Source organism: Sminthopsis crassicaudata, chromosome 1 (genome assembly GCF_048593235.1).
Source record: "Sminthopsis crassicaudata isolate SCR6 chromosome 1, ASM4859323v1, whole genome shotgun sequence".
Lineage (NCBI taxonomy): Eukaryota > Metazoa > Chordata > Mammalia > Dasyuromorphia > Dasyuridae > Sminthopsis > Sminthopsis crassicaudata.
This window is the reverse complement of record NC_133617.1, coordinates 217,599,581-217,617,810: the sequence shown is the minus strand read 5'-3', so window position 1 is coordinate 217,617,810 and position 18,230 is coordinate 217,599,581. Positions and strand designations below refer to the sequence as shown.

The window sequence follows — 18,230 nt, the reverse complement described above, 5'->3', positions numbered from 1 at the left end:
GTGTGTGTGTAATTTGAAAAGCATGGTATACAGAATGAGTATTTTTGCAAACTAAAATGTGCGTTCAGCTAATCTGAAGATATGAGGCCCTGAATGTGTTATCTGTTTCTACAACACCACCAGTTTCCTGCCACATTGCTTGCTGATTTCTGTTGATGGCAGTTGATAATTGGTAGCCACAGTCTGCGGTCTGAGCCACAGTGTTTGAGTCTAGCACCTGGGTTGGGCTCTGCTGATACAGTCAGTAGAAAGAGGGGGAGAAAAAAGGGAGAATGAGTTTCTCTCTCGCTGTCTCTTCCCTCTTCTCTCTCTCTCTCTCTCACACACACACACACACACACACACACACACACGCACACACACATCCCAAGCTGGCTATAATTGTGCAACTCAGAGCTGCTTAGAGAGGATATTGCCTCACTGCCTAGAATCCGAAGCTGAGGAGTGATGCTTTAATCTTGGGGACTACACCGATGCTGGGATCCCTCTACAGGATTATGTCCAGTGATCACCTTAACTCCACTGCACTGAAGGATGCTCAATTTAAAGATCTATTATTGAAAAAAGGTACATTTAAAAAATGCTGATGAGTCTTTGTTTAGTCTTTAAATTCTGACTGAGAACAAACTTCAGCAAAGTGAGAACTGGATAGCTTTGAGAGGCACTTTATACACTGGAGGGGGTTGTATCTGTAAGCCTATTTGTATAAGAAACTTTCTCTTCAGTAAGGCTTATTTCAGGCATTTCCATTCTCTTCAGTCTGTTATGGATTCTTTTTGGAAGTATTATGCATCAAAAAACACAATTTTTTTTTCATAACTTTGAGTACTTAAGCTCCCAAACTCCTAAAAAATGCTATTACTCATTACCATACTTTTTTTCATCCTGTATTTTTGACTACAGCTTTTAATAGGAGAGATATATTTCCAAAGGATGTGGGTGGGAATTTGAGGTACCTTTCCATGTTCAGTGTAAAAAAGACATAAGAAAATTGTAACCAAGGGGAGGCGGTAAAGTAGAAAGAGAGAAAGTGGGGGAAAGGGAAGTTGGGGAAAACTTACTGACAATAAATATTATGTGTATTACTTTATTTTCTCCTGGAAAGCAGATTACTTAATTAATAGCAAGAAAAAAATTTTAATGACCCCTAGAAGAGATTCCGGTGATTTGTTAAGTATCCAATAGTGTACTATAGGCGCATACATTTAAAGAAGCTATGTGGATTAGTCTATCAGTTTTCAGTACTGTTCTATCAGAAAATCTCTTTGGCCATCTTCTTTTTTTATTTGCACCTCTTTCTGAAGAGATTTTGATCCTCAAATTCTTATTCAAAAGTTTGCCTTTTGGAAGAAATACTTAGATTTTGGTAAATATGATACTGCAGTTGTATGAGTGACGTAATTCTAGCAATGTTTGCAATCTAGTAAATCCACAGTCAATGTAATGGCAATATATAATGCCCTTTAGTTAGAACTTTTCCTGGTATCTGCTCTAGGAAACTGTTTTAATTAGACTCAAATATCATCTCAGTTTCAGTCCTGGTTATCTGAGTGCTATATTGCTCCATTTGTAGTTTATTGTGTAAAGTCAGTCAATTGGTTAAAAAGCATGATTAAGTACCCCCTATTATCAGATACAGGCTAGTCATCAAAGTACCAAGAATAAAATTAAATAGTTCTTGCTTTTAACAAATCTGCTTTCTTTCAGGGAAGAAAAATATGTAATTAAACATAAATAAAGATATTTCAAAAATGAATACAATATGCTGGAAAGGGGAGGCACTAAAATCTGAAGTGGGGTGAATCAAGAAAGACCTCATATAGAATTTGGCTTTTGAGCTGAGTTTTGAAATAAACTGCATTCAAGAAGCAGAGGTGAAGGATGAGGTATGATAGTAGAAGATAGTGTTGTGTATATGAATAGCAAAAAGTTGTCTGACTAGACTCTAGAGGGCAGGAATGAAAATAATATATAATAGAGTTGAGTCTGAGTTGTGAAGAACTTGAAAAAGTAAAACTCAGGCATTTATATATTGTTTTAAAAGCAAGAGGAAGCTATTGGAGTTCATTGAGTAGGGAAATGACAAAGTCAGATCTCCACTTTAGGAAAATTACTTTGGCAACTACATAAAATGAATTAAAGTTGTTGGAGGCTATTATGAAAGCTTGGATCCTTATGAGTAGAAAGAAGGGGACAGATATAAACCATGTTATAGAGAGAGATGCTGTATGTGTAGGATAGAGGTAGCATGAGGAATCAAGAATAATGCTAAAGTTGAGGATGTGAGTGACTGAAAAATGGTGTATCCTTAATCAAAATAGGGAAGTTTGGAAGAAAATTAGATTTGAGGGAAAGATGAATTCTGGTTTTGGCATGTTGATGTTCATTATACATCCTAGATTTAAAAAAAAGTAATATAACAGGTAACACTATTTGTTATCCTCTCCCTGTATTAGCTAGGCCCCTTCTTTAGTATATTGTGTTCAGTTTTGATCTCCATGCTTGAAAGATGTGGACATCTTGGCAAGATCTTGCAGTGAAATTCTCATTTTCCTCTAGTAGCATTTCTTTAAGTGCATGGCTAACAATAATGCTGTGTTAGTTATCATAAAAAAGTTAAACAGATTATAGTTATGTCTTCAAGGTATTAACAGTTTAAAGGGAGATAATGTCTACTAAAAACTATGTTTACATATTCCTAAGATATACTTTATATCTAAAACATCTTATTCTTTGAACTTTACATCATGAAAAAATTCATATAACTGATTTCCCCCCCACTATACAATTTTTATGCATTTTTCTCATTCTCATTAAAAGTAAATCTTTAATTTATATCTTTTAGAATAAGCTTATTGAAAGTTTGCAAACTTGTTTTAATATACCATGCATAGATTGAAATATATCCTTTCTCCTTCCCCACCTCAATAGCATAATTCAAAGGAAATCATTGGTCTTAGTCCTTAGGAATACTTTACACTGCTTACAATTAGAAAAGAATAGACACTATATTTAACTAACATATGGGAAGTAACCATAAGGGAAACATAAATTTAGCTCCTCATCACTTTCACTCCTACTCCTATGGCTATAGTGAGACCCCCCCTGTATCCTGAAATTCCATCTCCTGTATAAGCTATCCATGTCTGGGATGTGCTCTTCCTTCATACCCAACTCTCAGAATCCTTAACTTCCTTCAAGGCTCAGTTTAGGTACCACCTTTTCTGAGAAGTCTTCCCTGATTGTTATCTCCCTCTTCAAATTTGCTTGTGCTATATCTGTGTACTTTTTATATTCTCACTCCATCTAGGCTCTCTTGGAGGGCATGAACTATTTCCTTTTCATCTTTGAGTCTCTGACATCTGAACACCTTGCACATAGGAAGTGTTCAGTCAGTTGATCTGTAAATTGAATTGCATTTAATTGCACTGAATTTAGGGAACGATTTTGAAGGCGATATACTTAAAAATTCTCTTATTAGTTGGTTGAAACTTCACAGAGTAAAAGAAATGTGTACTCTACTAACTGTAATTTATTTAGCCTAATCTAAGAGCAAGCTGTGGATTTAAAAATAATTAGAAGATTGCAAAAAATGTCTTATGCAGATAAATTAAAAGTACTGAAATGATTGAAAATGAAGGAGGGTAAACTGTGGATAGATTGATGGTCCTCAGATGTATGAAAAGAGACAGTTATTGTCCTTGCTTCAGAAAGTAAACAAGAGGAAATGTGTTAATTACCTTCCCTTTTGGACCTCCAAGAACAATGATCTCCATATCTTGTCCCCCTTTAGCTTCACAAAGACAGGTACAGGTATTATTTAAACTTTCCATCTTCCCCAGTGTTCAGCACACAATATACATTTTCCTCCCATTTTACTTTATTTTTCATTTAAAAGCATTTTCTCACTCCCATTTAATCCCAATTTGAAAGGAAACAAAATCTCTGTATAAACAGATAAGTATAATCAAGCAAAACAAATTCATACAATTTTTTAAATGAATTTTGGATGTGAGACAAAGGTAAGGGAAAACTTTACAATAAGGAGAGTTACTTCACATTAAAGTGATTCCTTCATTAAAGCAGAGTTCTAATTCTCCTAAAGATCCCATTCCTCTGGGATCTTTATTCAGTCTTTACTGTAAGCTAAAAGACAAACTAATGTCTCAGCTCCTCTTCTATCCCCATAATTCCCTTTGGAGGAGCGCCCGCATAGATGTCACTAGCATCACTGTTTTGCTGTAATAAATTAGTTTATTGTGCTACCTTACTCTAAATTTGAGCCCAGATATATTTTAAACTTCCTACCACTTTTATATCAATGAGTCATTTATGATAGAATCATGAACCACAACCCTTTAAATTGAGGGGGAGTGTGAAACACTCACTTTAGCCTTAAATTCTTTTCTGGGTGGCCTGCCTCTAGACATTTTCTTGTTGACGTCATTAGCTAATAGAATTGCTACCTGAAGAAAACTGACAAGTGGGCTGTTTTTAGAATTAATATCAGACACATGGGATTTTGAATATGAGTGAATAATGAAGCATTTCTTTCTTTTTTTGACTGCCCCTACTATTCTTGGCTTGGTTTTTTTCCCCCAGTCATTTTCCCTTTCATCTTCCCTTAAGACTCATTCTGCATTCATTCTCTTCTTCGTTTTTCTTCCAAATTCAACTCCCTCCCTTTCTGCCTACTCTGGTCTCTGCATTCTTGAATTGTTTCATTCATTGAATCTTGCCTTCAACAACTACTGCTCTTTCAGATCCTTCATGAAAACACATTTATATTTTTGAAAGCTCTTAATTCTTACTTGAGTGTTTCAAAGATTAGAACTAGGTAGGATGAAATGAAGGAGGTACTATTAATAAGACTCATGGTACATGTGTTCAGCCATGGTCTCAGCTGGTATTTTGTCTTGTTTAGATTATCAACTCTTTATACAAAGACTGTGTTCTATCTTGTACAGTGTTTTTTGTCACCCTGCTGCTTTGGAAGCAAAGTCTATTAAAGTCTCCAGGTTTAGGATGAATATACCTCTTCAGAGCACATCAAACCTAAATTCTTTCTGGGAATCTGTCAAAGATATCCTTGTGCTTTCCAAGAGCAAAAAAACTTTTGTGAACAATGCAGAGAGGAAAAAGAAAGTTGTGAAAAGAGAAAGTATATATGCATGTGTGCCTATATATTGGGGGCAAAGGGAAAGAGGGGTTTTTTTTGACAAATTATTTCAAACCAAAATGGTTATATCAACAAGAAATGGATATTACTGAATAGATTGTGTGTTTTTATTTTTAGCCAAATTCCTCAAAAGCCCTCAAAAATCTGTAGTTTAATTAATTTTTGTTGAATTCACTAATCATTTGTTAAGTGTCTATTGTTTGCTAAAGCATACAAAATGAATATAATTCCTGCTCTCAAGGAGCAGTCAAAGAATTGAAATAACATAATATACAGAGAAGTAAATACAAAGTAATTTGGAAGTTGGGGGTGAAGTTTATTAATCTCAACATTGACATTGGTTTTCTTAGTTTTCGGGCTAACCATTCTGAAGAACATATTTGCAGAATTTCATCAGGCATATGTTTTTAGAAATAGAATTGAGTTTTCACGAATTGTTGTATTGTATTCTTATAATAAACAAAAGTAATAGACCTCCTAATTGTTTTCTCTACTTCATATCTCCTCTCCCTCTCCAATCCTTCTTTCACATAGTTGGCAAAGTGCTTCTCCCAAAGCACAGTTCTAACAGTGTCACTTCCCTGCTCAGTAACTTCAATGACTCCCTATTATCATTAGAATCAAATGCAGATGTCCTATGTTTGGGCATTTCTTGTCCTTTAGAGTTTGGCTCCAACCTATATATTACTCCCCTTTGTGTACTTTTCAGTCAAGGACAAACTGGCCTTTTTTGCTATTTCATCACAGACAACTCTCCATCTGGTCACTGCGTGCCTTAATTTCCATATCTGAAATATGTACGATCCTATTGCTCTCTCTTAGAATTCTCAGTTTCTTTCAAAACTCAGGCACCATTTCCTATATCTTTGCTGACTACCTAGTTACTATTGTTTCTACCCATGTCAAATGCCTTTTACATATATACTTTGTGTTCCTTTCTATAGAATGTAAGATCTTTAAGTGTTTCAGTTGTGCCCAACTCTTCGTGATTCCATTTAGGACTTTTTTGGCAAAAATACTGGAGTGGTTGGCCATTTCCCTCATTTTACAGATGAGGAAACTAAGGCAAACAGTGCCTTGCCTTGGTCACACAGCTAGTATGAAGCCAAATTTAAACTTCAGAGGGCTAGTCTTCCTGCACTTCCAATACTCTAAACACTTGGCATCTAGTTGCTCTCCCTTGAGGATTGGGACCATTTAATTTATGGCTTTGGATTTCCACTGCCTAGCACAATACTTAGCACATAGTAGGCAGTTAATCAAAAATCACATATTCAGTATCTATCAAGAGAGTAGAGGAAGACAGAAATTTGTTACCTGGTAACTCCTTCCTCTCCCTCCCACCCTCAGAGTCTTTTTATTTCACAACACACACACACACACACACACACACACACACATACACACACACACATGCACACATGTATACTTTCTCTCTCTCTCTCTCTCTCTCTCTCTCTCTCTCTCTCTCTCTCTCTCTCATTCTCTCTCAATGTCCCTCAAGCTGCATGTTGTACTGTTTTGTTTTGAAGCAGTTTTATTGGTGCCTTTTTATTTTTATATCCTTCAAATTAGTGTTGTAACAAAGGACAAATAATAAAATTAAAACCACATAATCTTTCAGACATGGGAAAAAGCAGCATTCCCTATCATAGTCTCCCAATTCTTCCAGGAAAGGAAGGAATACTATTGAGACATTTCCTTTTCTTCTTTTCCTCTTCAAGACAATTTTGAATCATTTAAACCAGACTTAATCTTATTAAAGATGTTAGGAGAGGAGAGAGAAAAAAGGGGTCTCACATCCTAATGATGATCCTACTTGAACTCTTTAATTTTTATTCTTTCAGACTGCCTGTGGCATTGTGGTGTCCTGGTGGCTTGAAACAGATTATGCTCTTTTCCTAATACCTCATTTGTATCATTACTTTCATCTCTGTTTTTTCAAAAGGAATAATTTATATGTCTTGATTATCTGGCTGAAGACATATTTGTGTAATATGTATAAGTCACAAAATCCATAAAGCCTGTTGATTTTTTAATTCTCATGTTTGACTTTTTTTTTTTTACAAATCTAAAACAATAATAAAACGATGTTCATATTTATCCCTGTTCCCTTCTCTATTCCTTGCTATCATATCAAAGTTTGATTATGTCTCTACTTCGTTAGAACAGTAGCCTGAGGCATTGGGAATAAGCACAAAACCACTTGGGCCTTTACAGCTTAAAGGTAGTTAAGCAGCTTGAATTATGTCTGGGGGAAGGAGGAAAAAAAAACAAAAAAAAAACAGAAAACAAAAGCCCAGGCTTCTTTCTTGCATTTTGTTTTATTTGGAGTTCTAGAAGTAAAGGTGATTTCTTTGAAATCAGCCTAACATTCTCCCTAAGACCATCTGTTTTATTTGTAGTCATTCACAGTGATGACATGCATTCATATGTAGGTAGCTCCAAAAGCCTAACAGAGATATGTTTCTGTGATAGGCCTCCAGCCTGCCTTCTATGCAAGCACTGCATTGCAGTACACACTCACACTTCAAGCAGCTGTACCTATCAAGTCTCTTTGCCCTATACCTGTCATAGATGAAGTAGAACCTGCTCAAAAGGGAATTTATCATGTCTCTTTTACCTCCTAGAGACGTTCTTTCTTATGAGTATGCTTTGTTTTGCACAATAGGTAAGTAATCAGGAAATTTGTCAATCAAATGTGTACAAATTGACTTGTATTTTCCCATTGATGAGCCTTTTAATTCCATAGTGAATTTTTTCTTTATTTCTGACTGCTTTTTAATTGGTGGCACTTCTTGATACTAAAGTTTGTCATTTTTCTACCTCCTTTTCTATTCTCCTCTACAGGATTTCCACTGTAATAAAAAGTGAAAACAAACAAAAATTCTTTTTTGTAATAAATCCACAGTGAATCAATCAATTAACAAGTATTCATTGAAGTCCTGTTTTATGCTCAGCACTAGGAGGAGCAATAAAGTGTCGACTGTAATTTCTGCTTTTCAGAAACTTTGAGCTCAGTTAGGGAGATCTTGGATGACATGCAAAATAAGTCGTCTCACTTTTAAAATACTGACCATATAACCCTGGCTAAATTAGTTGATCTTCAGTGTTCTAAACTTCAGCTTCTTAAACTGTGGTTTGTGAACCCAGCTCCTAATTAAATAAAATTATGATTTATTATCACTAAATATTTGATTTGGTATACCTATTTTATATATCTAAATATAACATATGGCTATTTTTTTTAAGGCTTTTAAGTTGCAGAGAAGGTGCTGACTTACATTGGTAGAGGAACTTTCTTCATCTTGGAGTTTCCTATAGCAAGGAAAGAAGGAAGGAAGGAAGGGAGAGAGGAGGAAGGGACAGAGGAAGGAAAAATGGAGGAAAGGAGGAGGTTCAAAAATCTCCTGAAGTCATAAGAACACATTTTATTTATTTTACTACAGATAGTAATGAAATATTAGCTACATTGTTTTCCATGCATAAGGATGGAAAAGTTGACCTAGAAAGATATCCTCCAGGTAGAAAAGAATTAATCACATGAAGATTTTACCCAGACTGCCATTATTTTAATCATAGCATTTATCCAGTTCAGTGTCCATAGAGCAATTAATTTTTCTTGAGAAATGGCTTATAATTCCAGAGTGCATTTTTTAAAGCTTTGCCTTTTTTTTTCTCCTGCAAAATAAAAAATAAGCTTTAAAATGTTTCCTTTCATAAAGAATATTTAGGCTGATATGATACCTTCATAGTTTTCTACTTTGAGATAAGTTTAATTCAAGAATTATTTTAGTTTTGCTTTCCTTCTCTTTAGTCTTTTATAAGAATAGTAATAACAGTTGGCATGTCTATGATACTTTAAAGACTACACAGTGCTTTACATATTTTATTTCACTTTAGGGTTCATGAAATTCTTTTTTGCCTCATGGGTGATAGACAGCATCTTATTGGTCTTTCATTTGAGCAAGAAGGATAATAACTTATTATGCCAAAGATATTTGAACCAAAAAATGACCAAGAGGGGATAGATAGTTATGATGTATAAGAAGGTACTAATAGAACACCTAGATTTCCTAATGAACTCATGTCACCTGGCCTAAATGAACTACATCATTAGAAATGAAAGAACTGGCAAATTTAATTAATGAGACACTTGCTATAACATTTTAAAGAGCATGAAAAACAAGAAAGATACTACAGGATTGGAGAAGGTCAGAAGTCTATTTTTTTTAATGGAAGAGATCAAACTGCAAGCTATAAGCCAGTAAGCCTGACTAATTCCTGAGAAAATTCCCAATTCGATTATTAAAGAAATGGATGCTGAGCATCTCAAAATGGAAATGATGATTTCAAAGAGCCAGCATGGTTTCATCAAAACAGGTCATTCTAGACTTATGTCCTTTCCTTTTTTTTTGGCAATATCATTAGACTAGATGTGGAAATGACTAAATATTGTTTTTTTACTATATTTTAGAAAAATTTTGATAAGGTAATGCATATTATTTTTTGTGGAGAAGATGGAGAGCTATGAATTGATTACACAATAATACAATTAGATGAATTCAGAACTAGTTAAGGGGCTGGACTTAAAAAGTAATTATTAATAGATCAGCATCTGCAGAGCATGAAATTAACAACGCAGTATGAAATCTACAATGCAGTATCCCAGAGATCTGTGTTTGGCCTTCTATTGCTTAATTTTTTTAATTGATGGTATAGTTAAATGTTTAGATAGATAGATAACATGCTCATCAAATTTACATATGACAGAGCTTAGAGGAATAGCTAACACATGTAAGATCTTGACAGACCAGAACTTTGAGTTAAATCTAATAAAATGGAATCCAGTGGAGCTAACTATGTAGTCTTAGATTTGGGTGCAAAAAAATCAGCTTTATAAGTACAATATAAGTGCATACTTAGATAGTAGTTATTCTGAATAAGATCTGGGAGTTTTAGTTACAAGTACAATATAAGTGCATACTTAGATAGTAGTTATTCTGAATAAGATCTGGGAGTTTTAGCTAAGTAAGAGTTAACAGTGTAATTTGCAGCCAAAAGGCTAATATATTGTTAGAATATACTCAGAAAGGTATAGTTTAAAAATTCAGAGGTAATGGTTCTACTGAACTCTGTCTTTCATCAGACCACATGTGAAGTGTTGTATTCAGATCTGTCATCACAATTTAAGAAGAATATTAAATATTATTTTATAAAAGAAATTTATGTTAACTTTGTTGCATATTTAAAAGGAATACATTGTACATTGTAGATTTGCAGTTTCATGCACATTTTTTTATCATGTCATGTTATAGAAATACTTGTTTTATTCCATAAATTAAAGATAAAATAATTTTTTTAAAGAAAATATTTATATAAATATATAATTGGAAAATGGGCAGGAAAGGGTAAACAAGATGGTGAAAGTCATTAAGAATAGGTTCTATAAGGATGGGCTGAAAGAACTGAGTCTATTTCACATGAAGAAGAGAAGACTCAAGGAAGACACGTTAACTATCAATCAAGTACTTGAAGGATTATTGTGCAAGAGGAAATAAACTTGTTTTATTTGACCCCTGAATGGAGACAACAAGCAGTGGGTAGAAGCTGCAAAGTCCAACTTAACCGATGTCTGAAAAGCTTTCTAACAGAGCTGTCCCCAAAATAGCATGGGCTTCTTGAAAAGATAATTTGTTTCCCCTCCTTGAGCTGAATAAATAGCCAGTTACCAAGTATTTGTAAAGTTCTAAACTGGATTTAATAAAAAATAAATAACTAGTTACATAAAAGATTGTGTGTGTGAGTTAGTAGAGAAGGCTCTAGCAGGGAAAGGTTTCCTGAGGCAGCTGGGATCTGAGCTGAGCTTTGGAGAAAACAGGAGGCAGAAGTTAGGAGGAGAGAATCCCAGGTCTGAGGGAAAGCCAGTGAGATGGGAAACAGTGTCAGATGTGAGAAATAAACAAGTCAGTGCCGCTGGATCAGAGCACGTATGGGAGAAAAGTATAAGAAGACTGGAAAAGGGAAGGAGGAACTTCTTGTTATATATGTTATAGTAAGAATTCCTTTCATGAATGGATTTGATTAAATGGCCATTGAGGTCCCTTCCAACTGTCCAAATTATGTGATTCTGAGTAATTAATATAAGGTGCTTTTTTGATTGATTGGTTGAAAGACACAGGTGAATGGGACTGATGGGATGAAGTATTTCTCTGTATTGAGACTAGGCCTAAATCACATGATCCCTATTCCCAAAAGGAAGATGAGATTTTGGGTCTCAAGTTTCTGAAAGTCATATGATCCCTATTCCCAGTCTTGAACCCTGAGATACAGGAAGTTAGTGAAGCTGCAGGAAGTGATGCATCCACAGGAAGCAGACAACACTGGTGACCATTGGTCAAGGATGATTACTTCCTTTTAGTCTATCCAATGAAAAGGCTTGGGTCTTTTCCTATTAACCGGCTGTTCTACTTCTGGCTGATCAGGTTCAAGAGCACATGATAGGAGTTGGGATGTCTCCCAGGTGTGCTTGGGCCTCTCCCTGCAGGGATTAAATAAATGCTTTCTCTTTGTACCTGAAGATGTCTGTGATTAGTTGATTTGGGGAAGGGGAAGGGAGGGAAGCGTGTAGCACCCCTCCCCCACCCAAGGAACACTATGCTTTTATTTAATATGACAAAAGTAGGTGGAGTGCAAGGAACACAACAGGAGGTATTGTCTTGTTGGGATAAGCTTCAGTAGGTGGAGTTTGGACAATTTAATCTTCTTGTATCTTGATTTTTCATTTTGAAAATTGGACTGATGATCATGTTTGATCTCACGGAAGGCTTATAAGTAAGCCTGATTCGATTATTATTAAAGCTTCTTGTCACTTACTTCTTCCCTCACACCATAGAATAATAAGCATTATTAGTATAGTTAATAAATGTATTTAGCAGAGTGCCAGAGAGAGATCACTTTGCAATAGGTGTCTTCTAAAGCAGAGATTTCTGACTTGGAATCTACAGTCTTTCAAGGATGAATTTTATACCCCACATAGATTTTAGGGATACCTGTGAACCTGGATAGGGAAAAAAATGCATCTTTATTTTCAATAACCTCACTTCTTTTATTTTGTTTGCTTTTTTATAGCTTTTTATTGACAGAGCATATGCATGAGTAATTTTTCAACATTGACCCTTGCAATCACTTCTGTTCCAGCTTTTCCCTTCCTTCCCTCCACCACCTCCCCTAGATGGCAGGCAGTCTCATACATGTTAAACATTAATGTTAAAGTTTATCTTAAATACAATATATGTGTACATATTTATGCAGTTCTCTTGTTGCACATCTATTATTTTTTAAAAAATTATTCTGAGAAGGGATCTATAGGGTATACCTTTCTGCCAAAGGAGAAGTCCATTACACAAAAAAAGGTTATGAACGTCTACTTTAGGATATCTTTCTTCATTTAGAAACTCAAAGTACTATTAACAATTCATATTTATATGGCCCCCATCCCATGAAATTCGTAGTATAAGTATTTTAAAATCCTCATTTTATAGATGAAGAAACTGAGATTTGAAGAAGTTAATTGATTTTCTTGTGGTCACATAGCTAAATGACTGAGGCAGGACTCTGGGCTAAGTTCAGGGATCCTTTCGCAATATTAAGTTTCTCATATTGAGGCATTAAAATATTGGAATTTGGTATGAAGTAAGGGCCTTATATGCTACGTTTTGCTGCATTTTAAGAAAATGAACATTTTTAAGACAGCATGGGGGAGGGAAAAAGGAGAGTTTTGTTAAATGTTAGTTTTTTTTTCTTTTTCTCAGCTGAACTGGAGTTTGTCCAGATCATTATCATCATTGTTGTGATTACGGTGATGGTTGTGGTGATCATTTGCTTGTTGAATCACTATAAGCTCACAACACGGTCCTTCATCAATCGGCAGAGTCAAAACAGGAGGCAAGAAGACACTTTGCAGCCGGTAAGTCCAGGCTTCTGGATCCATTTTAATCATGTATGCAGACAGTGTGTTTGGGGGCAGTTTTTAGAACTTCAAAATAGTAAAATCAAATAGTATATATATACATATATATATATATATATATATATATATATATATATATATATATATATATAAATTCCAGTAGGCTATAAACAGTCTTTGAAATAAGCAGACATTACTTTGCCAAGCAATTGTAAATACTGATATTCTTGGAACTTTCAAATGTAACCAAAAATGGCTTTACCTATAGATTAATTTTCTGCAACACCTAAGATCCAAAAATAGAATTAAAAGGAACTCCATTTGGGCAATGTCCATAAGATCTTAAACAGCAGTATGGCAATAAAGAAGCATCAAATGGCCAAATCAAATGGATTTGTCTGTGTAAACAGAGGGATTTATGTTGTCTAATCTATTCATTGTCATGAGAAATCACAAAAGGATTATCCTTAAGGAAGCTAGACTTAATGATCAGAATTTATTATTCAAGGAAACAGGGTCCATATATGCAATATGATTACAATCTTTCAAAATATAATTTCTACTAAATACTTAGTAAGACATAACCTGTTAGTAAGAATAACACATCAGATGTTTGCTGTCATTTATATAATCTTTTAATGTTTTCAAAGCTGTTGTAAATATTTTGGCACATATAGATCCTTTTTCTTTATGTTTTTAAATATCTTTTTATATACAGACCTACTAGTTGTATTGCTAAGTCAAAGGTTATTCAGGTTTTTATAGACTTTGGGGCATAGTTTCAAATTGCTCTATAGAATGGTTGAATCAATTCACAACCTCACCAACAGTACACTAATGTCTCTTTTTTCTTACATTCTCTCCAACATTTGCCATTCTCTTTTTCTGTCTTGTTAGTCAATCTAATAGGTATATGTTAGCACCTCAAAATTGTTTTAATTTTTATTTCTCCAATTAGTAGTAAATTAGAGTATTTTCTTATGGCCGTAGATAGCTATGATTACTTCATGTGAAAACTATTCATGCCTTTTGATCATTTGTTAATTGGGGAATTACCCTTTTTTTTATTTAAAAAATGCTGATTTTTCATTGGAAGCATCATATTGTTTTTTGTGGACTTTTTCTTCAGGAAAATCTGAATTCGAATCCCATCACTGTGCCTCAGTTTTCTTCATATGAAATTAAGGAATTATACTCAAAGACTTCTAAGATTCCACTTCTAAATCTGTGCCTAATGATTTAAAGGTGTTCTGTGATCTCTAAAAGACCATACAAGTCTTCTTCTAATTCCTTTCCACATCTCTGAGTTTTCAGAGGCTATACAAAAGGAGAACAAACTTTGATATATGCTACCAACTCAGAGAACCTTGATAGATAAGTCCAGTGAGAAACAGATATTCATCCAAAGACCAGTCTACCTAAGTTTAATCAGATTTTTTTGTTTGTTTTGTTTTTTCTGTCATAGCATCACTTAATGAAGGGAAAGGTGGAGGGTGGACAATTGTAGAGCTTCTTCCAGATTTTCCATTTAAGGAGGAAACTCAAGGCAGCCAGCTCATAATTCCCCACAAAGGACTTCATTATGCCCCATCTCTCCCATCCCCTCGCCCCATCTTTTTCTTCTTCCTTTTATGTATTGCCTCTCCCCATTAGATTGTGAGATGCTTGAGAATGGGGATTGTCTTTTGCCTTTTTTTTTTTGGTATTCCCCAGTCTTTACATTTCTTAGCTTGATTGAAAAACACTTATTAGGTAAAGACTGGACAGATTGCACTCTGCCCTAGTGAAGAGAGTATTCATACTAATGAAATAATGGATTTTTAAATTATTGAAGGGTCATATGATTTTTTTTGCTTTGTTATTATATGACACCACATAGCTCTTTGTCATAATCATCAACAAAAATTTGTTTAGTATCTCCTGGTTAAATGCACCCAACAGAATGCTATGGAGCTCCTGTAAGTTTGGTTAAAGTTCAGTGGTTCTTAAACTTTTTGGTTACAGGAACTCTTACACTCTTTAAAATTAGTGATGACTCCCAAAATTTTTTGTTTAAGTAAGTTTTGTGTTTTGATATTTACCACATTAGAAATTAAACGGTTATATTTTAAAATATTTGTTAATTCATTTTAAATAACCATAACAAACTCCATTATATGTGAACATATTTTTATGAGAAATGTTTTGTTTTCCAAAACAAAAAACAAAAAAAAAAGGTGAAGAGAATGGAATTGTTTTACATATTTTTGCAAATCTTATGACTAGCTATGTAAAAGACCGCTAGATATTCATATCTGCTTTTGCATTCAGTCTATTGCAATATGTTATTTTGGTTGAAGTGCATGAAGAAAATCCAGCCTCACACATATTGTCTCTGGAAAAAAGAAGGACTATTTTAATAATCATATAATATCTTAGTGTTATTATAAAAAATGTTTTGACCTTGGGAACCTCCTTAAATGATTCCCAAAGATCTGTGGAACACACTTTGAGAATTACAGTCTCATAAAGAAATGACATACAAACGAATTTTAAGCATATTAATACTAATGGAAAAGCTTAGTGAATGGTTAATTTTTAAAAAATATTATTACACTTATATATTGGTATAGTTGTTCTTTCAGAAATTAATAGTATTCCAGACAACAAAAGTTACATTATGGAGATCATTTATAGAATCCACATACAGAGAGTTATGTGACAATCCCCTTCCTTTCATCCTGATCATGTTTCTTCCCATCGTATGATTAAGAAAGTCTTAGAAGGATGTTTTGCATACAAAATAATAATCTAAATTGAATTACATAGTTTACACCATCCTTGTGTTCGAGAACTACATAAACATTTCAGTTTCAAAGGTCCTCATTTGGACCACATTCCATTGGCAAGAAAAAGTGATTAGGTAATGAATTTTGTCAACTAAGCCGTTATCATATCTTTTCTTCAATTTGTCTGAAAACACAGTATTTGTACAATTGTGCAGGGACATAGTGACCTAGAGATGCAGGCTTTATGTAGTATCTGTGAGTATCCTATGTATTTTTTTTTGCATGGACATAGAGTTAGAATTGAAAGAAACCTTAAAGTTTTTATATTCTGAGCCTCTCGTTTTACAGATGGGGAAACAGGCCTTAAGAGGTAAAGTAATTTGACCAAGATTAAATAACTATTTAGTTAAGTGTTAGAGTCAACATAGTTCTTTGACTGCAAAACATTTGACTCTTTCCATTGTCTCATATGTAGTTTTTTGTTTTGTTTTGTTTTGTTTTGTTTTTGAGTGACACCAAAAGCTGGTCCTAAAATGGTGATTTCTTTCTATCAGCAAAATTGAATACAACTGTTCTCCAACTTACAAATGGATTGTATTTCCAAAGTCTCATCGAAAACAAACAAAAAATTTTCATTAGAAATGATGTTATAAATGGTTTTATCATAAAAGCCTATGCAGTTAGCAAACATTTAAGTGCCTACATGACTCTAGGCACTGGGAATATAATCAAAAAGCAACGTCTTAGCAAAGTGAGCAAAAAAAGCCTATATGTAAAGATAGACAAAATTAATACAAAGTGTTTTGGGGAGGAGAGGAGAGACATTAGCAGCTGGGAAAATAAAGGAAAGCTTCATGTAGAAGATAGTATTTGAATCGAGCTTTCTCCAGAATCTTGGGGTTCTAAATCTTGAGCATGAATGCCCAGTAGATGGAATGTTCTGTGTGAGGAGCAGAATAGCATTTAAAGATAACAATGAAAGACCCTGCCTTAGAGGAACTTCTGGAGAGGAGCTATGTAGACTGAATATAGGTAAACTGGAGGAGAGTATATAAAAGGTAGTATATATATATATATTATATATATATATATATATATATATAATATATATATATATATAATAAAGCTGGAAAGGTAGGTGGAAGCCATATTGTAAAGAATTTTAAATGCCATATAATGGTTTATTTTTTGATCTGGAGGTAATTGGGACTAATGGAAGTTTATTGAATATTAAATACTTATTAAATGCTTTAGCTGATTTCTAAGCCCTTAGGTTAGTAGTCTATGAACTACAAGGTGAAGGAAGATAAAACAAGATAAGGATTTCTTTTATGAGCACACAACTTATCCCTAGGCAGAGTTTCGGAGTAAAGGTGGTCTTTTAGTGGGCTTCCATTCTGTCTTTTCCTGCAGCCCAAGCTCACTCAGTCCCTGACACTTAGGACCTGAAATTCAGAAAAGCCTAGAAAGGATGGCATAGTAGAGAACATAGGGACATTCATTCATTTGTGCATTTAACATTTATTAAACAGCAGCTGTGTGCCAGGCACTGTGTTGAGTGCTAGGAATTCAAGGATGAAAATGAAAGACCCTGTCTTAGAGGGGCTTATATATTTCTGACTAGATGTAACATGTATATAGATAAGTAAATATAAGATAATTCATAAAGAGGGAGAGTAATAATAGCTGTGTGGAAGCAGAAATACTTCCCCATAGGAGGTAACACCTGAAAAGAAGCTAAGAATTCTAAGAAGTGGGTGTAAGGAAAGAATACATTCCAAGCCTGGGAGACAGAATATATAAAGACAGATGGTATATGAACTACTTCTCTTGGGGGATTTCTGATAGGTCAGTCTGGCTGAAATGTATAATGGTTCATATTAGGGAATTAATATGAAATAAGGCAGGAAAGGTAAATTAAAATCAGATTGCAGAGGACTTTAAATGCCAGGCCAAAGGGTTTGCATTTTGTCTGTTGATGAATGTGTCCATGGAGACACAATGTTCCCACGAGGTTTAGGATTAAAAGAGTCCTTCCCTCATTGAGAAGAATTATCTTTATTTTTATTTCCCCAGTATTTGCATCATGGTATACAGTAGGAGTAGGAAACCTTTCTTCTGCCAAGGACCGTATGGATATTTATAACATCATTTGCAGGCAACAAAAACTCACCACCCTAACATTACTTTGACCCATAATAGGATAAAAGCTATTTTAAAACAGCTGAACTGACATATAAATTGGGTTGAAAAACTTTAAAGTCAGTTGTATTTTGGAAGGAAAAGGGAAAAAAATCTTTTTTTAAATAAA

General features: G+C 34.3%; 1 protein-coding gene across 18 annotated transcripts in view; it reads left to right on the top strand.

The window, feature by feature from the left end:
- The window catches only part of LDLRAD4 (low density lipoprotein receptor class A domain containing 4), a 565,990-nt gene that overhangs the window by 515,845 nt on the left and 31,915 nt on the right, over positions 1-18,230 (top strand). For 17 of the 18 annotated variants that reach the window (XM_074274524.1, XM_074274419.1, XM_074274485.1 and 14 more), the window contains one exon: positions 12,994-13,148. In XM_074274524.1, coding sequence (XP_074130625.1) covers positions 12,994-13,148 — 155 coding nt within the window. Of the gene's footprint in view, positions 1-68; positions 568-12,993; positions 13,149-18,230 lie in introns of those variants that run through there. The other variant, XM_074274531.1, reaches the window with a different exon arrangement.